At 43.7% G+C, this 22,073-nt stretch overlaps 1 protein-coding gene across 1 annotated transcript in view; it reads right to left on the bottom strand.

Moving 5' to 3' along the window:
* Positions 1-22,073, bottom strand: part of TMEM260 (transmembrane protein 260) — a 54,448-nt gene that overhangs the window by 8,169 nt on the left and 24,206 nt on the right. The window contains 11 exon segments of the mRNA XM_032236223.1: positions 167-273; positions 276-315; positions 1,406-1,431; positions 1,434-1,576; positions 3,759-3,931; positions 5,210-5,327; positions 7,028-7,111; positions 8,301-8,341; positions 10,673-10,852; positions 14,320-14,433; positions 16,163-16,340. Of these exon segments, the coding sequence (XP_032092114.1) occupies positions 167-273; positions 276-315; positions 1,406-1,431; positions 1,434-1,576; positions 3,759-3,931; positions 5,210-5,327; positions 7,028-7,111; positions 8,301-8,341; positions 10,673-10,852; positions 14,320-14,433; positions 16,163-16,340 (1,204 nt within the window).

Below are 22,073 nucleotides of genomic sequence, written 5' to 3'. Positions count from 1 at the left end.
TTTCCTTTTATTTATCTGAAGTTTTTAATATCCTTGACTTTACATCACTTACTCCTTTTCATGAACACTACATACCACTGTTTAAACATGGCAGAGAAGAGAGGTATGTATTTAGGCATGCGTGAATGTAGGTGAATGTATGCTAGTAGGTGAAAAGGAATGCTTACTGTCTATTTACTTTGAGGAAATGATGAAGGTTGAATGTGATTGTTCCATCCGGTAATGGCCCTTCTACAGGATTCCAACGGTGCCCAGGAAAGGTGACACCAGGTAATGTTTAGCCAGCTTTGGCAAATACCAATGGTAAGTCATCATCTAGCACATGAAAGAAATTGTATTAGCCAACACACAAACGTGTGCCCTCTCTTGGGAAGGAGAGAGGGAGGGAGGGAGAGAGGGGGGGAGAGAGTGGGGAGAGGGGGAAGAGGGAGAGAGGGGGGAGAGAGAGGGGAAAGAGAGACAGGAGGGAGGGAGGGGGGAGGGAGGGAGGGGGAGGGAGGGGGAGGGAGGGGGAGGGAGAGAGGAAAAGAGGGAGAGGGAGAGAGGGAAAGAGAGGGGGTGAGAGAGAGGGAGAAGGAGACAGAGACAGAGAGAGAGACAGAAGGAGGGAGGGAGAGAGAGACAGAGAGAGACCGAGGGAGGGAGACAGAGAGAGACAGAGGAAGGGAGACAGAGGGAGACAGAGAGACAGAGGGATGGAGGGAGGGAGACAGAGGGAAGGAGTCAGAGACGGAGGAAGGGAGACAGAGTGAGACAGAGAGACAGAGGGAGACAGAGAGAGAGAGAGAGGAGGGAGGAAGTCAGAGAGGAGGAGGGAAGGAGAAAGAGAGACAGAGGAAGACAGAGAGAGGGAGGGAGGCAGAGAGACAGAGGGAGGGAGGAGGTAATGAATTCTTTAAAGCAGGACATGTATGAACAACATCTCATAGAATATCATGACCCAATGTTCTCTTTTGGTATTTCCAGCCTGCTTTGGAGAAGAAGTGAACCACATTTAAAGGCAAGGTGATTCCTGCTTTCCATCACTGCAACATTCAAAGAAGACTGACAGCGGTTGAACTTGCCTTCTGTTTTTGCCAGCTCCCTCAGAAGCAAGAAACTAGCCCAGAGGCTAGTTTCTATTATTCAGTACTACAGGACCCCAGTTAGTTGCACATAATAATCTTGTGACAAGAAGCACATTCATAATCAGGAAAACACAATTCACCAATGACCCAGAACAGATGCAATATGGTAGCATAGGAAATGGCAATAGGGACACTATTATCCTATGCTGATCTCTATTCAGTTGTGATTAAAGGTGCTAAAATGCAGAGAGTTATCTAGTATTCAGCATCTCCATGGCAGAAGCAAAATTCAAAAGGGGGACTTCTGATTTGCAGCCATTCTATGATATTCTACTGACCTCTTGGTCAACTAAGGTGATATCAGTCTTATACCCTCACAGTGATGCATGTAGCGAAGAGAATTCCCAGGCAGGTCCCCTCTTAGCAAGATGATGGCATCTGGAGGCATGGAGGACAAAACATTCATGGCAAACCGGTCAACAACATGGTTGTTACTTTGGTCACAGACACTGTTTCAAAAGGGAAAATTAGAAAAAGAAGAAAAAGAAAGATTTGTCAACCTATCAAGCAAACATTTTGTTTTCAGTTCAACCCCAGGTAGCTACATCAAACTACAGCCTTTGAAAGGAATGAAGCTACGCACAGGAGAGATCCTTGATGGTAACAATGGGCCATCAGACACCTGAGGTGTGCTGCAATGGCTACAGTGTTAAACCTGAAGCACTGTGTACCCATATTTCAATCCCCCGCTCAAGCAGAAAACGAAGCACTCCATTCTTGCATCAGCACTTTATTTCAAAACTAATTCAAAAACCAAAAATGCATTATTTAAAGTTTTTTTTTAAAAAAAAAAAAACCTATGGCGATAGCCCAAGTTTCCGTTTGGAAATAGACCCACTGCTTAGGAACAGAAAACGACCAAGATACAGGAGTTTCTCCTACTGGCTTGTTGATAAATTGCACATTTTTTGCCTATAGTGCCATTGTCAGGGTTCCAGCGGATGCCTTAATTAAATCATGAGCCTCAAGCCAAGCTTCAAAAGAATCCAGTTATATATTAGGAGCTTCATGTCGGCATGTTCCAAGTGAAGCCAACTCTGACCCTATGTAATTTATGGCCCGACTTGACCATGTTTCCCCCCTCCCCCCAGGGTGGGTCATTGCCAACGGAGCAATTTTGTGGGCTTTAGCGATCACTCCCCTCCGGCCGCTGTGGATAAGCCTGGGAGACAGCCTTGAGAGAATGTGTCTGGAATGTGTTTCTGTTTTCCCATCCCCTTTGCCTATGGCAGAGCAGGGCCAGGGTTGCTTTGCTAGTTGGCAGCCATTTTATGATTAGGAATCCTCCCTAGGGAAGGTAGCCCTTTTTACTCATGTCAACAGCTTGCTCTTCCAAACTTCAAACATACAAGCCCCTAGCATGAAAAAACACTACCAAGAAAGCAAGACTGACATGAAGTTCATTCATCAGAGCTAATGTTAGGATACGAGGGCTTAGGATGCAGACCTCTCAGAAACTGAATAAGCAAACTTCCTGCTCTCATTGACGAATCAATTTGTTAAAGGAAGCTGTGTGAGATTTGAACCTCTCTTTCCCTAAGTGCAGAACAGAAAGACTAGCTCCCTTTTCCCAAGAAGCAACATCCATTTGTTCTTGGTTCTGAAACATCTTTCTGAACCTCAGTCAATTACCCTACACTGGTTGTCCTTACCATAGTCAAAAAAATAGGAATATGATAGAGAAGTGCAAGAATCAAATCCCCAGCTAGAACTTTGGGGTAAATCTTTGCCTACTACATCCTATGGAGATAATAGAAGACAGCAGAAGTTGGCATTTACCACCAGCGAGATTGACCAAAATATTTCCCAATCGCTCACTGGAATGTGGGAGATGTGGATATAAACAAGGAACCTTCTACCATATGTGGTGGACCTATGCCAAAGCTAGAGAATATTGGCTTAAAATAAAGAAATGGCTAGAAGAGATGATAGAACAAAAGATTGAATGGAAACCAGAATTATTTCTACTGGGCATACTAGGTGATAAATGTGTAAAAAAATCTCAGTATTTAACACTACATATATTAACTGCAACAAGAATAGTATTTGCTCAAAATTGGAAGCAGAACAATATCCCTCCAGATGCAATGATTGTAAGAAAGATACATGAGTGTGCAGAGATGGATAGGTTGACCATGGAATGAAAGATAGAGAAGAATCGGAGTACTGTAAGGTGTGGAACAGATGGTATAAATGGTTGGATGACAGACATGACATACTGTATAAAAACTAAGTATTATTTATGACAATTATGATAACACTGTATAAATGTCTAAATATTATTATAGTTAAGTGATTATATGATTATATTATATGATATTATATGATATATTATATTGTATATATATACAATATAGAATATATTCGAGAATATAGAAATAGAGCTTATGTAAATATGAATATCAATGATACTGATATGGACTCGCTGTAATGAGTGGAAATGTGTGTTTTGTTTTTTAATGTTTTTCTTAAAAAGCTTAATAAAAATTATTTAAAAAGGAAGACAGCAGAAGTTCTATGTTCTATGTACATATGGCCCTGAGTAACTTGGGGGAATAGAGAAGAAAAATACATGGACATTAGTGCTCAGTCCACTAAACATTATTAACTGCTGCCATCCCTGTTAATTACCTGTAATTGGAATAGATTTGAGCAGTAACAAGAACAGCTGCCAGAAGCCATTCCAAACTGTAAACCATTCTGCTGTTTCCAATAAATATCTCAACAAGAAAAAAGAGTAAAGAGAAGCCAAAGCCAGCTAGAACGACAATCACTGCATTGCTTTGCATCCAGAATCGCTCGACCTGTTGAAGAACAGAAAAACAGAGTTAGACGGGACCTTGGAGCTCTTCTAGTCCAACCCCCTGCTTAGGCAGGAAACCCTGCACCACTTCAGACAAATAGTTATCAAACATATTCTTTAAAACTTCCAGTGTTGGAGCATTCACAACTTCTGGAGGCAAGTTGTTCCACTGATTAATTGTTCTAACTGAAAGGAAATTTCTCCTTAGTTCTAAGTTGCTTTTCTCCTTGATTAGTTTCCACCCATTGCTTCTTGTTCTATCCTCGGGTGCTTTGAAGAATAGCTTGACTCCCTCTTCTTTGTGACAGCCCCTGAGATATTGGAACACTGGACCCACAGTGTTATTGGAACCACAGAAAATAGCAATAACAATAGTTAGACTTATATACCGCTTCATAGGGCTTTCAGCCCTCTCTAAGCGGTTTACAGAGTCAGCATATTGCCCCCAACAACAATCCGAGTCCTCATTTTACCCACCTCGGAAGGATGGAAGGCTGAGTCAACCTTGAGCCTAGTGGGATTTGAACAGCCGAACTGCTGAACTGCAGTCAGCTGAAGTAGCCTGCAGTGCTGCATTTAACCACTGCGCCACCTCGGCTCCACAAAATATTGTGGTTTTGTCCTATTCTGGAAGAGTGATGGTTTATTGCACTTTTCCCAACATTTCCCATGCCTGTGAATGCAGCTTTTGAGAATATGGTGCTCTTGGGGCAGTGTTTCCCAACCTTGGCCATAGCCAGGGATGTGGACGTCAAGTGCCAGAATTCTTATAAATGGCTATTCTGGCTGCGGAATTTTGGGAGTTGAAGTCCACAAACCCAGAAATGGATAAGGTGGGAAATACTGTTTTAGGGGATAATGGATTTTGAAGATGATGTAACCCAGTCTAAAAGGTGCTTTTATTTTATTAAATTTCTACACTGCCCATCTAACCTGGGTCGTTTACAACATCACTTTCAAATTGGTTTCCAGCCCATCCCCTCCCACCCGTTAAGAGGATCAAATAGCAGGAGCATTCTCTGCCAGAGACCTTAGTGAAGTGTTGTGATCCAAAAGAGACCATTTGAGGCCAAACAGACAAATATCTTAGCCTGGACTAAAAGTACTTTTTATTTGCGTGATTCCAGCTTTTAAACAACCATGTTTGGAGGCTGTTTATAATAACATTGAATATGAATCTGCAAAATGAAAGCAAGTTTCTAAAATGTATGGTACCATCCTTTCAGAATCCCACTTTTGCTTTTAATTAAAATGATCCCTTTTAATTAAGCAAACTCACCACCCCCTTAAACAGGGGCTTTGAAATATCCAAATTTGCCCTCCAAGCAAAGAAAAGAGAGTATATCAATAACATTGACATAAAGAGCCAAATCAGCTGTGACTTCTCTGTCTTCGGCCTAAAGTGGAGGAAAAAATATAATTTGAAAAGTTTATGAAGACAGTTTACACATGCAACAAGAAATTGCAAAATGAATAACGCCTATTACTTACATGATTCTACCTATGACTCAGATTAAAAGCACAGGTGAACAGCAGTGACAGTAACTGGAACAAATCATGAAAAATAAAATCATGCACAGCTGTTCTCCAACTTAGTGCCCTCCAGGTATGTTTATACCAGTGTTTCTCAACCTTGGCAACTTGAAGATGTCTGGACTTCAAGTCCCAGAATTCCCCAGCCAGCATTCGCTGGCTGGGGAATTCTGGGACTTGAAGTCCAGACATCTTCAAGTTGCCAAGGTTGAGAAACACTGGTTTATACTACAATTCTAGTACTCCCAACTATGGCAGAGGACTTGAGCTGGGAATGATTGTTTTAAAGAAATAAATGAATACGTTTTTTCTAAAGTTAATTTTCAAAAATAAATGATTGAATATAACAAATATACTGAATTTCCCAAAATGAAAATTGAGTCTGAACTGAAGATGATCCCGTACCCCAATCTAAGAGCAGATAAATCTACATCTATCTCTCTGCAACCCTAGGCAAACTCTTCCCTATTTTATTAATCTAGGGCAGGGGTGTCAAACTCAATTTCATTGAGGGCCATGTTAGGGTGGTGTTTGACCTTGGGGGGAGGCATTGCTGGGGTAGGGTGTAGCTGGGGTTGGTGTGGCCACCTCAACATCACTCGTGTCGGAGCACCTATGGAGGCCCAGGCAGGGCTGGGGGGATCCATTGCAACGTCCTCCTGCAGTGCTCTGCCAGTAAAAACGGAGCTCAGGAGGGCGGCATGCAGGAGGTTGTTGCAGCTGAAAACAGAGCTCAAGAGGGCCGCATATATGTTGGGGGCGCTTGTGGTGTCAGGGGTGTCTGTGGTGGCCAAAGTGGGGCTGGGGGGAGCAATTGCTTCAGCACTCTGCCAGCAAAAATGGAGCTTGGGAGGGCCATATATTTTTGCTGGCGGAAGCCCCGCAGACCGGTCCTTCACTGTTTCCAGGGTGGCCCCACAGGCCAGATCTAAGCACCCAGCGGGTTGGATCTGGCCCGTGTGCCTTGAGTCTGATACCCCTGATTTAGGGTTACCAACTCTACATGAAGCCAATCGTGAAGACTTTGTCTTCTACAATAAATGTATGTGACATACTTGTGTGCACACACAAAATGTGTGATGTCATCACAACGCGATGAAAAAGATCGAAAAATTGAAATAAAAATTAAATTAAACCAAGCCGATTCACATAAAGGTAAGGGTTAGGTTAAGGGTTAGGGTTAGGTTTAGAGCGTTAGCGTTACGTTTAGCGTTAGGTTAAGGGTTAGCGTTAGGTTTTTCGTTAGGTTAAGGGTTAGGTTTAGGGTTAGGTTTAGGGTTAGGTTTGGGGAGTTAGGGTAAGGTTTTTGCTTTATTTTTACATTTTTCGATCTTCTTCGTCGCGCTGTGATGATGTCACATACGCGTTTTCGTCGACCGCGATTTTGTCGTCCGCGGTTTTGTGGTGGAACCCATATATAAACACTTCCACCAAAAGCTATAATCTAAAAAAGGCAGAGCAAGACGCATAAGCGTCAGGGAGAAACTTAGTTCAGTCCAACTTTCTGGTTCTCCAAATAAATCTCCAATTTGGAAATATTTAAGCCTGAAATAAACCCCAGTACCTCACTGCACAGCATACACATGCAGCAACTGCAAAGGCCAGGACAACCAGGGAAAGTTCCATCTTCATGTGGGTTACCTGAAAACTGCAAGGAAGCCAGAGAACAAGAGTGTTTGGCAACTATCATGACAGCAAAAGTTCATGGGAAGATGAAGGGAGCCACACATTATAAAATCATCTCTTGCATAAGAGCTAACGGCAGATGTTAGAGCATCTGGCAAAAGCAGTAGCACTTATATACCACTTCATAGTGCTTTACAGCCCTCTCAAGTGGTTTACAGAATCAGCCCCAACAATCTGGGTCTTCATTTAATTGACCTCGGAAGGATGGAAGGCCGAGTCAACCTTAAGCCGTGCAGGATCAAACTGCTGGCTGTTGGCAGAATTAGCCTGCAATACTGCATTCTAACCACTGCGCCAGTACGACTCTTTGGATGCTTTCCCAGGGCAGAGAAAAACCACTGGATCAGATAGGGATTAGGTGCCTGGAAAGGAAGTGCTGAACTCTTATCCAATCTAATAGCACACCCAAACAGGGCCTGGTTCATACCTGTTCTCCCTTTTTTCTAATATTTGCTTGAATCTGGCACTCAGAAACAGCTGGGGTCCACCAGTTATCACAATCAAATAACTCAAAATGTCACAGGAGAATAGTTATTCCCACCCATGTCCCTTTCACAGGTTCACCCCTAAATTCATTCCATCTTGTTATTGCAATCCATCCTTTTTAATCCACACTTGAATTTGCATTTGGTTATTTACTCCACTTGGGAACTGTTTTTTAATGGAAAGCGAGAGACTGGTTATTTGTAAACACATACATTTAAAAATGTGTCTTATTCTTTCTGCTAAGATCTTGAAACATTTTTGTTTGTTGGAGGGAGAAAGGAAAGTTGGAGGGGGAGAAGAAGGGGTGTATGAAAGCGACAGGTTGGGTTCATGATGAGTTGTGTTTAGGTTGGGTTTTTTTTTTAAATTATATTATTATTATTGCAAATATTCAGTATATAAGTGAATGTACAAAATTGAAAATGAAAATGAATAAAACATTTGAAATATGAAACATTTGGGATGTCGAAAAGGAATATAGGATGAAGATCACAAGACAGTACTTTCCCCGAAGTCTTTTAAATCTTCCATTGCCTAAAGGACAAATTAAAGCCGCAATCTTGCACCCACTTACTGCAAATAAGCTCCACTGAACCCAACAGGAAATGTTCATGTCAGATACGCTTATAATTACACTATAATTCATACAATTTGCATTCACTTACAGCAATACATCAGTCGTACTGGATCCATTTTCCAATTTTACCTGCACAGTAAAGAAGAAAATCAGGATTATTTATATAATGTAAGTCTAGCTATACAGTCCATTTTGGTTAACCCAGCCGGCAGCCAGGATCTTTATTCTGGAATATCCATGCATTTCATCAGGAACAAGCAATTCCGAGCTATGACAGAGGGGTTTTGGTCACTATCTGGCCTGCAACCACACTATGCAATGTTAACTTAAACAATGCATTTTTCAAACCAACTTCAAGGGCTCTGCAGCAAAATATTGCAGTTAAGGATTCCTGCTCAGAACTCCAGCCAATCCATCCCAGCCTTTTTCCCTTTATATAACCCCTATATTAGTATTGGTGAACCTTTTCGGCACCGAGTGCTGAAACAGAAGAGCACATGCACTTCCCAGAAATCGGAAGAGCAGCTGCCCAGTGCGCATGTGGACACCAGGAAATTGATCTTCCAGTTTCCAGCATGTGCATGCACGCCGGCCACCTGGTCTTCCTGTTTCTGGCGCGCATGGGTACACAAGGACCAACTGGTCAGAAACCGGAAGACCAGGTGGCCAGCACGCATGTGCGCACTGGAAACCGGAAGATCATCTTCCCGGGGCATTCACGGACACCGGGTGACTGCTCTTCCAGTTTCCGTTGCTCCAGTGCGTGTGAAGGCCAGCTAGATGGTGCACTGGATCCCAGAAGAGCCTAGAGAGATGGTTCTGCATGCCACTTCCAGTACATACGCCACAGGTTTGCCATCATGGTCCTATATCTTCAGACAATCAATACTGAACATGCTCAGTTCTGACCGGACAGTTTCAGCATTTTTTCACCTGTAAGTTCCTCCCTATTCACCCAACATATACCTATAGTCCTGAAGACCTGACATCATTTGTATTTGTATTTGTTTATTATTTATAGGCCGCCCTTTTCCCTGAGGGGACTCAGGGCGGCTTACAATTTATGGGGAGGGGAATACATAACAATGAGACGTAAACAACACATAAGTAAAAATAGAACACAACATTCATTCATCATTCGGGTGGGGACGGATTACAATCTTTATCCCCAGGCCTGACGGGATAGCCAGGTCTTAAGGGCTGTACGGAAGGTCTGGACGGTGGTGAGGGTACGAATCTCCACGGGGAGATCGTTCCAAAGGGTCGGAGCTACTACTGAAAAGGCTCTCCTCCGCGTAGTTGCCAGTCGACACATGTGCCAATCATTATGGGACAACTATATAATGACAAATGGTTGAAAATGAGTTCCAGATTCCCAGTTAATAGTTGCTTCCTTACTTGGGTTTCATTAATGCCAATCAAGTATGTGTTCACAAAGAGTTAATGAAAACTGATGAATCCCGTGCAACCACAACAACGCTGTACAAGATTGCAACGTCTACCAGTAAAACCAAGCAAGGGGACAGGGAAATTGATGGAATCATTTCCTGTTTGTAAGCACCATCCCAGTTCAAACAGAAATTATCTGAACTACTTTCTGGCTGTCATGCGAATAAACCCTGCCAGCTGCACATGGCCAAAGGCTGTCATTTTTACTCACCGAAAAGTCCTAAGTCAGAAAAACTGAGAATCCACTGAATATTCATGCCCAGATAGACCCGAAGCTGGCTTGACTGCTGCAATCAGACTGGCCTTAACACACAAAATACCCCTTTTGGGAAATGCTAATACCAAACATAATCCTGTCCAACGCCTGAGTTCCTCTGATCACTTCAAGGACAAGCTACACATCAATTATGTACTGTAGTAAGTTTAAAATATCACCACCGACTTCAAAACATAAAAGCAGTTAAGATGCACCTACCTAATATGAATTATACAGCTAGAAAAAAAGGGGACCAGTGCAGTTTAATATAAACCACTGGAGTTTATTGGAAGTTCAAGTCCACCTTTCAATACGAAGTGTAGTGGGTGACCAGTTGCCTTGTCTTGGCTCAGCCCACCTAAGAGGGTTGGCAATGGGATACAGAGAGGATTTCTAGGGTAGGAGGAAAGCTACGATTCAGATCTATACAGCCTTCACGTTCCTCTGCCAGAGGAGAACTCCAGGCTGCCTCTGGGTTGCATTAACCTTCATGTTAAATGAAAATGCCATGACTTGAACAGCTGGAGGGGATTTAAATGATTTCTCCAGTCACCAAGTGATTACAGCTATCCTAAGGAACAGGTGCAAGGACTATCAAAACCGCAAGTGACAAATAACAAAAACGGCAACGATTCGAAATCCCTTCTGCCTTTCAGAGCCTGACCTGCGAGTTGAAAAGATGCAATATCACCCCGCAGGTTTAGTAATTTAAGAGAAACTTTTTTTTTCTTCTTAAAAGGAGAACTCCAATTTACCAGATTGAATGTGCCGTACTCTTCCCGGAGAAGATGGGTCATAAATCCTTTCAAGGTTGTCTGGTCTCCCCAGGTCCATCGGGCTTTATTGAGGTAGGCAGAGATAGGCAAGTAGAGATAAGGCAGACAACCAGCCAAGAAGCAGGAGCCTAATTTCAGCACATTGCTCAGGGTCACCTCCTACACCAAAAAAAAATAAAACCATTTTACAGCACTGCATGAGTCCTCTGTTTGCATTTATTTTAATTTATTTATTTGTCAAACACGTACGAGATAACAGGTATAAGTATTAACATGGACATGAACACAGGAGTACAAATAAATGGGGACAGTAGAACAGGGACGGTAGGCACGCTGGTGCGCTTATGCACACCCCCTTACAGACCTCTTAAGAATGGTGTGAGGTCCATCGCAGAGTTTAAAGTTAAAGCTAAGGGGGTTTGAGGATGTAACAATGGAGTCAGGTGGAGCATTCCAGATGTTGACCACTCTACTGCTGAAGTTGTGTTTTCTGCAGTCGAGTTTGGAGTTGTTTACCTTGCGTTTGTATCTATTGTTTGCCTGTGCATTACATTGCTCCAACCTCAAAAGGGGCAGCAAGTGGACAGAGAGAAATCTTGTCTAAGCTAAGCTTCAGTTGGCCCCGATCCTGCTAATCTTCAGGAAAGTTTTAAAAAGATGGCTCCCCCCCCAGATATTGGGCCAAGGTAATAGATGATCCCACCTTCCGGAAGATGTACTTAAGATTGACTTATGCCTTTTTAGTATTATTTCTTAATTTGCCATATTGTTTTGAAATGCATCCCCTGGAATGTGCAAATATGTTGAGTTGGATGCCTAGAGTGCACAAATCTTCTAAATTAGGCAGCAAACAAGTAATATACTGACGCATAAGAGCTGATATCTTAATTTGCATGTGGAGTCTCAAAACATGATGTTAAAAATGGCATTCTCCGTGGATTACTCTTGGAGGATGACATCACCCTGATCCTTTCTGCATGGCAGGATGCAATTTCAGACTGAAACAAATAGTATCTGAGGCTCCCAAGGATCACATCACTGGCACCTTTGGCCATTGAAATTAAGCCATGACAGGACCAGATAGCAGAAATGCTGCAAAGGAGAGATAAACCACTTTGCAATGATTAAAAACTGGATGGGTTTTGATCAACGCTCCCCCCACACACACAATAATTAAATTAAAATCTAATGTCTTAAAAGTCTAGTGCTGATCTTCTAAAGGCCATTACCAATTGGAACATCCATATTTAGAGGAGCTGAAGATTTCTCAGCAGCAGCATCTGTAGATGGGGAACGAAATCTGCAAGGTGGCAGGAATGGCATTCTGATGGACGTTTATGGAGATTCTCAGTCATCTAGATCTGAATTGCCAGCAATCTCAGCAGTTCCAAGAAGGCTCCACAACCATTTGCACTATTCAGGTGACCTTGAGGGCACAGATAAACCTTCAAGCAGCCTCAATGACTCTCAGAAATAGTGCTAATGACCAGATGACTGCAAGGAATATAAATCCTTCCACCTTCCACCATTCAGTTAGAACTGAAGAAGCTTTTTGAATGAGAAAAGAAACGTCTCGGGGGCAGGGATGACGACTCCACTTGCCTTTTGAAAAAGCATCGTTGGGACATTGTGATGGATGTTTCATACACCCCCTTTTTTTGTGCAACGATGTCACATACAAAAGAGTCAGGACTACAATCACAATACTCTCCATATTGCTGATAACCTCGCCTCCATGGAAACCCATGAGGCCTACTCTTAGGGGTACCAAAAAAGGGCAATTAATCTTCTGAGGTGGGACACAGTGGCTCAGTGGCTAAGACAATGAGCCGGTCAATCAGAAGATCAGCAATTCAGGGGTTCAAATCCCTAGCACCATGTAACGGGAGGGAGCTCCCATTACTTGTCCCAGCTTCTGCTAACCTAGCAGTTTGAAAGCATGTAAAAAAAAATGCGAGTAGAAAAATAGGGACCACCTTTGGTGGGAAGGTAACAGTGTTCAGTATGCCTTCGGTGTTTAGTCATGCCGGCCACATGACCACAGAGACATCTTCATACAGCGCTGGTTCCTCAGCTTTGAAACAAAGATGAGAAGCGCCCCCTAGAGTCAGGAACGATTAGCATGCATGTGCGCAGGAACCTTTACTTTTATCTTTAATCTTCTGAGATCTATGGATTATACAGGGACATAATCTGAGTTAGCCAATTTAAATTATTAAATATTATAAGCTCACGGTAGAATTTATAGTGATATTACCGTAACGATATCACATCCCTTTTCCTGAGAGATTCAAACTTTAAAAAATTCTTGAGGAGGCAGAAAAGAGTAAAGCCACTTTTTTTTCCTGTTAAAATAAGTGACAAGTCATCATGACCACATGACTTGTCTCATGGAAGAGCACAAAAACCAACCAAGGATACTGAAGTGGAGTAACCATTAAATATAATTTATAAGAAGCATTACCTGCAGAGTACATCTCCATTTAGAAGTGTTTTTAAAAAGGGAATCCACTGGCCCTTGTTTCAAGAGAGGATTTGAGCCTCAAACAAAAAGACCAGCTTTGGAATCTCTAAATATACAACAAGAGGATGAAGAAGTTAAGTATCTCAATAAACTATTTAGGAAAGAGAAAAGTGATCTTAGCTTTCAGTTCTGCTTTTGAAGACTTGTTGAGAGCCTTCTTCATTTTCTGGTCCTGATTTGTAAAACAGAATCTGTCCCAAAGGTGCTTTTGAAAAGGCCATAGGACTTTCCTGGTTTTTTCCTTGAAATGTTTCGCTTCTCATCCAAGAAGCTTCTTCAGTTTTGGGGACAACCATGACCTCGATGATTGAGAATCTCCATAGACAAAACAGAAGCTGATTCTCTCAAACGAAGGCTGAACAGAAAGATGCTTCCAAATTGCTATGGTGGCAGCTAAGAACTATAACACCAAGTAGTGCAGTGAAATATATTGTACATTTGTTCAAAAATATAACAATTCTAGCATTAATAATATAATACCCCAAAGTACTCAGAAGTATCAATGTGCTCCAAACATCTTCTTTAGCCACCGACATATTTTCTTGTTTCATTTCATTTTTTTACATCAACATATAAAAATGAAAAGAACCAGAATCTGGTGTGGAAACAAGGCATGTCCAGGCAGATAGCGAAAACAGAGAGAGTAGCAAATAATTGATAGCTATTCTATGAATGAGCAACCTCCAACCCAGCATCTTTCTCACATATAGATAGTTCTCACTTAATGACTGCCCTGTTTAACAACCTTTTGAACTTACAATGGTGCTGAAAATGTATCCTTATGACTGGTCCTGCATTTACGACTGTCACAGTCTCAGAATTGAGATTTGGGCACTTCATGGACCATCACATGTTCACCATAAGCGTGCTTCACAGTCAGCTTCCAAAAAGTAGAATCAATTGAGAAGCTTTATGCAAATTTATGCAGAAATATTATGCAAATTTATGCAGCAAATTTGCATAAAGGATGTCTTGCCTAACAACCACATCACTTAGTGATGGGATTGCCAGTCTCAGTGTTGGTTATTAAAGCAAGGACTATTCTTAAAATTCCAACTCTGCCTTTTAACTCAAGCATGTTTCTAGACTTCCAAATACTCACTCTCTCTCTGAACAAGCGAGAGGAAACCCACAAAGCAATGCAAAGCACGTAGATCACAATGGTATGTTGGTTGCACATGCTAAGTCCACAAGAGAAGGCACCCACTTTACAGATCTGCAAAACAAAAAAGGAAAACATCAATTCTAACCATGGATTTAAATTGGTTTTCCAAATTGTTTTTGCTCTTACAGTGATTCTGGGGCCTGAAGCAGTTGGTTCTCACCGCAGCATTTACAGGAGTCTTCAAGCTTCAAAGGGTGGAGCTTGCAGCATAATGGCCCAATACCAGGGTTGAAATCCAGCAGGTTCTGGAGAACCGGTTGTGGAAATTTTGAGTAGTTCGGAGAACCAGTAGCGGAAATTTTCAGTAGTTTAGAGAACCAGCAAATGCCACTTCTGGCTGACCCCAGAGTGGGGTGGGAATGGAGATTTTGTACACCCACCAAGCCACACCCACCAAGCCACAACACACCCACCAAGTCACGCTCACAGAACCAGTAGTAATAAAAACTGAATTTCACCATTGCCCAATACTGTGTTTGTTTCTTGGACAAAAGGCAGCCAGAGCTATGGAGGATGGACCACATCTGTTCACATGGCTCCAAATTTACAATCCTGGAAGCCAAAAGATGACCTTGGCTGGTCTCATAAAAGGTACACAGGTTAGTACTTGATCGGGATTATGAGAAAATCCAAGCGTTGTACAATAGTAGACAACAAGAAGTTATCTTAGGTGGCCAGAGGTTGCACACAGTATTTGGAGAACTTCAGTGAGTAGGCTGAGATTGCGGTAGGTGTGATCTTGTTGCTTTCTTAGATTGGAAGGGAAGACTGTAAAACTACCGCACAAATTTGGGACAATCATGACTGAAGGGCTCCAAGGTTGCAAAAACCTTGTTTGTTCTGGAGCCATGTACTCTCACATGCTGCCTATCTTGTCCTAGGCTTCCCCCATCCCCAAACTGGGCTCCCTTCTGCATATCAGGAAAAAAAGAGGGGGAAGGGAGATGCCGTATTTTCGGAGTATAAGACGCACTGGAGTATAAGACGCACCATGATTTTGAAGAAGCAATTTTTTTTTAAAAAAAAAAAGGTTTTGCACTCTGCAGACCTCCCAAAAACGGCCCATTTTTTGTGAAAATGGGCCTGTTTTTTTCCAAAAAGTGGCATGAATAGCCCTTATGAGACTTTAGAGTGCTCCTAGGAGGTGGAGGGGGGCAAAATTGAGCAAAAGAACAGCCCATTTTTTGCTCATTTCTGCTCCCCCCCAGCCCCCAGGAGCACTCTGGAAGCCTCCTAAAGGCTATGCACGGCCATTTTGGTGAAGGGAGCAGGGTTTCAGGAGGCAAAAAATGCTGTATTCAGTGTATAAGACGCACCCAGATTTTCAGCGCCTTTTTTGAGGGAAAAAGGTGCATCTTATACTCCGAAAAATACGGTATATTAAGAAAGACTTCAGGAAGCTACAGCTCTAGCAAGGAGAAGAGTTCCTGATTACACCCAAGATCAACTTGAAATATTACTTTGACTCACACATCAAGTCCTGTCACACAGGTGGCAGGACCATACCCTCACTTTTCATACAAAGAGGCTCACATACCTCCTTTTAAGATCAATGAAGGGTAAGGATTTTAGGTCAAGATCTTGCTGCTACTGTCAGTGAAAGCTACAAACATGTCCAATTCCCAAGCAATATCTGGCAAGTTACAACCCCAATATATTCAAAGAGTCCAAGGGTGAGGAACAATTGGCTTAAGCCACCCTATGTAGTTTGGTCCTACTCCCTAGAGGCTTAAGGGGAAGGGAAACCATTCCTGAAGCCTTTTGATCCCGAGTAGGCTACCTTTGATCTCTCTTTTGCAGTTGTTGCTTCCTCGAATTGCACGGAAAGCGCCATCAGCAGCCCCACAAACAGATTGTTTAAGCTGAAAACCTCTGCTGTGATAGACCATTGCCACGTTAGACGGGAAAACGAAAACATCCCCACAGCAAAGACTCCTGCCGCCTGCGAGCCAGAAAGCCTGCAAACATAGATAACAAGAAAATGCATCTTTTCCTCCATTATTACTAGTCCCCACTCATCAGAATTAAATACAAACAAACAGATGCCACCTTCATGGTGCTTCTCCTGCTATCATCCCAAAACCCATACTGTAGCATCATGGAAAAAAACATATCTGTCTTTTGGCAGGATCCCACCAAAGGCTAGGCTGCTGGCGTATTTTTTAACACTTGAATTTTAAATTAATAACTAATTAGGTTGTTATTACAGAAGAACAGCATCCCAAGATACTGATAAATCAAAACTACAGAAGCTTCACACCTGCTAGAACTACAAAATGCTATGAGACAAGGCCCACCATAAGGCAATGCGGTGCACCTGCCTTTATTAGCTTCTATCTACATCAGTGTTTCTCAACATCAGCAATTGTTGTTTGGACTTCAAGCATGCTGAGTAATCTGAGAGTTGAAGCCCACGCATCTTAAAGTTGCTAAAGTTTCCGAAGCACTCATCTGGAGAGTCTCCACAAATGCAGACTTAGTCAGCTCTGCTCTTTCTGGAAGCTGAACAAGGTTGGTCCTGCTTCTGTCCTTGAGGGGGGAAGTGCCTGGGACCACCAGAGCTGGTTATTGCCCTGGAAAGTTGAAAAGAACCCCCTAGATATGGGCCAGGGCAAACCACATCCATGTTGCCAAGAAAACATGGACGTGATAATTTATTTTATTTATTTATTATTTGTCAACAAGTACCAGGAAACAAGTATGAAAACACATACAAAAATGGCACAGATAAATGGATATAAGTAAGCAAAACATAGCCATAAACACATAAAAAGAGTACATATAAACGGGACAGTAAGACAGGGATAGTAGGCACACTGGTGCGCTTATGCACACCCCCTTAAAGGCCACGGTAGACAGCTTAAGGTAAAAGGTATGGGGGTTAGAGGAACTAACAAGAGGATCAAGTAGGGTGTTCCACAAATTTACTACTCTATTGCTGAAATCGATTTTCCTGCAATCAAGATTAGAACATATTAAATTTAGTTTGTATCTATTGATAGCCCTTGTGTTATTGCGGTTGAAGTAAAAGTAGTAATTAACAGGTAGGACGTTATGGCAGATAATATTGTGTGCTAAGCTTAGGACGAAATGAAGATGGTGTAGTTCAAGGTTATCCAGGCCTAAAATTTCAAGCCTGGTGGTATAAGGAATTTTATTATGAGCAGAGGAGTTGAGTATCCTTCTTGTAAAATTCCTCTGGACACTCCTCTCTAATGTTTTAATGTCCAAAGTGGGTTCCAAGCAGGTGAGCAGTATTCAAGTATAGGTCTGGCAAAAAATAATAATGTGGGACTAAAAACCAAGCCCTGTGAGGAGAGACTGAAGTGGCAAGGCAAAGGGAGGACTTAGCCCAGAGAGAAAAAATGTTTAGAAAGAAATGTAATATGCTCCTCAACATGCCTGAAAGGGCATCACAAGGAGAAGGTCAGGGCCTCTTCTTTCTTATTTCAGAGTGCCGGATATGGAATTACAGATTCAAGTTACAGGGAGTGGGATCAATTACCTCGAGTGTTTCTCAACCAACTGCAACTTTTAAGTCGTGTCGACTTCAACTGGCTGAGGAATTGTGGGAGTTGAAGTTTACACATTTTAAAGTTGCTAAAATTGAGAAACACTGTGTCAGTGTTCCAAGCAGAATTAAATCAGAGTCCAAGGCAAAACGATCCTTAAAGTTCCAATTTAATAAGTCAGACATCTTGGCACATCTGTGGAATCCCAATTCTGGAAGTTACCTAGGATTCCCACCCAGTTGAAAGTTCATGATCTTGACCCCACACCCACAAATCCATCTCATGGTCCAATCTTCTTCTTCCACGCTGGCATCTCCACCCAGCTGGTTGCGGTCAGGTGCAGAGGTGCGGAGACAAAAGATGACCTTGGGCTTCTAGAAAAGAATGACAACAACACATTCCACAATTCTACTCCTTTCTATTCCCCCCTCCCAAATACTACACTAATGAAACAGCATAATGAAATAAGAGAGTGTGTGGCAGGCCAAAGATCCTAAAAGGGAGATAACTGCAGGCCTGACACACTGACCTGGAGTGATGGGGGCTCTCACCCATTGGATATGTCCAAGCATACATACTACTGTTGTCTTGAATTGTTCTAACTCAATGAATTTTTGCTTTGAGCAGAGGTTGGATTTTAACGGTCACTACCAATTTGATGAGCCCATGAAATGCCTTTACGCAACAAACCAACCACATAGTGTACTTAGATACTGTGAATTACAACTTGTACAAGTATTATAAACAATATTTTTATTTAGTATGTGTTTACCTCTAAGCCAGGTATTCCCAATCCCCAGGTCGTAGCCCACTACTAGGCCGCAGCCCATTCAGAAATGGGTCACAGAAGTGGTGGGTGAGTGCGGGTGTGCAGCTCCATCTGTGCAAGAGGCGGTGTGTGTGTATGGCTGCTGCTTGTGCAAATGGAGCTGCATGCACACACACACACACACACACTTGACGGCTAGTCGCACATAACCATTCCCTATCCCTCCCGACCTACCAGTCTGCAAAGCTAGAAAGGTTGGGGATTGCTGCTCTAAGCCACAGCCAGTATAAGTTTGATTTTTTTCCCACAACAGCAACAACCGTGTGAGGTAGTTGGGCTGAAGGAGAGACCTTCCCAAAACCATCCAGTCAGCTTCTGTGGCTGAGTGTGCAGAATCTGGATCTCCTCAATGATAATCCAATAATTTAATTGTGTTCCACACTGTCCTTATTTGTTTATGGGAATTAGTCTAAAACATCTCTATATTTCACTCTACACATCAACGTTTTAAATGCCACATTCAGACCTCAAAATATACTAGATTCCCCGCCCCCCAAACTATTGTAGACTAAATAATTTTACACAGGCTATGGATGCTGAGAGAAATACACTAATTTATTTATGCTTATTTACATAGGGGGAAAAAATCCAGTTCAAAATTTTCTGAAAAGCTGACAAAGTCCAGTGTACAAAGTTATGTTTTGTATTTTGTTTTTAAAGATCAGAAAGAAAATATGTGAAAATTCAAGAGTGATTTTTAAAAAGTATTCGTTAACTACAGTATGTTATTCACTGCCATCAAATTTGGTGTTAGCCACTAATTCACACAATTCTCAAGGGGGATGAGTATTTATGGAAATCCAAAATATCAGTGGCTACTTGATGACATTTGTATCTCTGGAAACAAGGGCAGCATATTGTGAATACCACTCACTAAAGACTGTTTGTATTTGTGAGTTTTCCAAATGCAATCGGTTGGCTGCTATTCATGGTAGGATCTGGACTATATTTTCTGTTGGCCAACTTTCATAGCTAGGACTGCAAAGCTCAAAAAATTTCATTTTCCAAAAAACTGAAGAAAAGACAAGAGGATTTGTAGATTTGTAGATTTATTATAATTTATAGGCCGCCCTTTTCCCTGAGGGGACTCAGGGCGGCTTACAAAAACACGGGAAAGGGGGTACAAAGACAAAAAGCATAAGACAGTACATAATATTAAAAAATAGAGCACAACATTCATTCATCATTCGGGAGGGGACGAACTAAGATTTTTATCCCCAGGCCTGACGGGATAGCCAGATCTTAAGGGCCGTGCGGAAGGCCTGGGCGGTGGTGAGGGTGCGGATCTCCACGGGGAGATTGTTCCATAGCGTCGGAGCTGCAACTGAGAAGGCTCTCCTCCGCGTAGTCGCCAGTCGGCACTGACTGGCGGATGGAATTCGGAGGAGGCCTACCCTGTGCGATCTGATGGGACGCAGGGAGGTAATTGGCAGAAGGCGGTCTCTCAAATAGCCAGATCCACTACCATGGAGCGCTTTGTGAGTGGTAAGTAGGACCTTGAAGTGCACCCGGAGACCAACAGGTAGCCAGCGCAGCTCACGGAGGATCGGTGTTATGTGGGCGAACCGTGGTGCGCCCACGATCACTCGCGCGGCCGCATTCTGGACTAGCTGAAGTCGCCGGATGCTCTTCAAGGGCAGCCCCATGTAGAGCACGTTGCAGTATTCCAGCCTAGAGATCACAAGGGCTCGAGTGACTGTTGTGAGGGCCTCCCGATTCAGGTAGGGCCGCAACTGGCGCACCAGGCGAACCTGGGCAAATGCCCCCCTGGTCACAGCTGACAAATGATGGTCGAAACTCAGCTGTGGGTCCAGGAGGACTCCCAAGTTGCGGACCCTGTCTGAGGGGTATAAATTTTGTCCCCCCAGCCTGATTGATGGAACATTAGCCAAATTATTGGGAGGAAAACACAACAGCCACTCGGTCTTTTCCGGGTTGAGCACCAGTTTGTTAGCTCTCATCCAGTCTTTGACAGCCTCAAGGCCTCGGTTCATCACTTCCACCGCTTCATTGAGTTGGCACGGGGCGGACAGATACAACTGTGTATCGTCCGCATATTGGTGGTATTTTATCCCGTGCCTCCGAATGATCTCGCCCAGCGGTTTCATGTATATGTTAAATAGTAGGGGGGATAAGACCGAACCCTGCGGCACCCCACAAGTAAGGGGCCTCGGGGACGATCTCTGCCCCCCCACCAACACCGACTGCGACCTGTCCGAGAGGTAGGAGGAGAACCACTGCAGAACAGTGCCGCCCACCCCCACCTCCCGCAGTCGTCGCAGAAGGATACCATGGTCGATGGTATCGAAAGCCGCTGAGAGGTCAAGGAGAACCAGGATGGACGCATAGCCTCCATCTCTGGCTCTCCAGAGATCATCGGTCAATGCGACCAAAGCGGTTTCTGTGCTGTAACCGGGCCTGAAGCCAGACTGGAAGGGGTCAAGATAGTTAGCTTCCTCCAAGGTACGCTGAAGCTGGAGAGCCACCACCTTCTCAACAACCTTCCCCACAAAGGGGAGGTTGGAGACTGGACGGTAGTTGTTAAGAATTGCTGGATCCAAGGACGGTTTCTTCAGGAGGGGTCTCACCACCGCCGCCTTCAGCGCGGTGGGGAGATGCCCCTCCCGAAGAGAGGTGGTAAGAACCGCCTGGATCCAGCCTCGTGTCACCTCACTGCTGCTGGCAACCAGCCAGGAGGGACACGGGTCCAGAATACAGGTGGAGGCGCTCACAGCTCGCATAGCCTTGTCCACATCCCCGGAGGCAACATCCTGAAACTCAACCCAGAGATGGTCTGCCAGATCATTCCCTTGTGTCTCGGCTGGATCTGCAGGAGTGGAGTCCAGGTCCGATCGAAACCGAGCAACTTTGTCCGCCAAGAACTGTACATACTCCTCAGCCTTACCCTGTAAGGGGTTCTCCGTCTCCCTCCTATTCAGGAGGGAGCGGGTTATCCTAAACAGGGCGGCTGGGCGGGACTCGGCGGACGCTACCAAGGAGGCAATGTGTGATCTTTTGGCTGTTCTTAGAGCCCGAATATACTCCTTGGTGCAAGCTGTCAACAGTGCCCGGCTCGACTCGGACCTATCAGACCTCCACAGGTGCTCTAGGCGTCTCCTCCGGCGCTTTATCTCACGGAGCTCCTCGGTGAACCAAGGAGGCCTCCGTGGGCCGCTGACCCGGAGGGGCCGTAGTGGCGCAATCCGGTTTAGAGACTCTGATGCTGCCGAGTGCCAGGCAGCAGCAAGAGTCTCCGCCGAACTGTGGGCGAGAGCATCTGGAATAACCCCAAGCTCCGTCTGGAACCTTACTGGGTCCATAAGTCGCCTGGGGCGGAACCACCTGGTCGG

This window comes from Thamnophis elegans, chromosome 1 (assembly GCF_009769535.1).
Source record: "Thamnophis elegans isolate rThaEle1 chromosome 1, rThaEle1.pri, whole genome shotgun sequence".
In the NCBI taxonomy this organism is placed as follows: domain Eukaryota; kingdom Metazoa; phylum Chordata; class Lepidosauria; order Squamata; family Colubridae; genus Thamnophis; species Thamnophis elegans.
The sequence above is the reverse complement of the archived record's forward strand: the minus strand, read 5'-3'. Positions and strand labels throughout refer to the sequence as shown.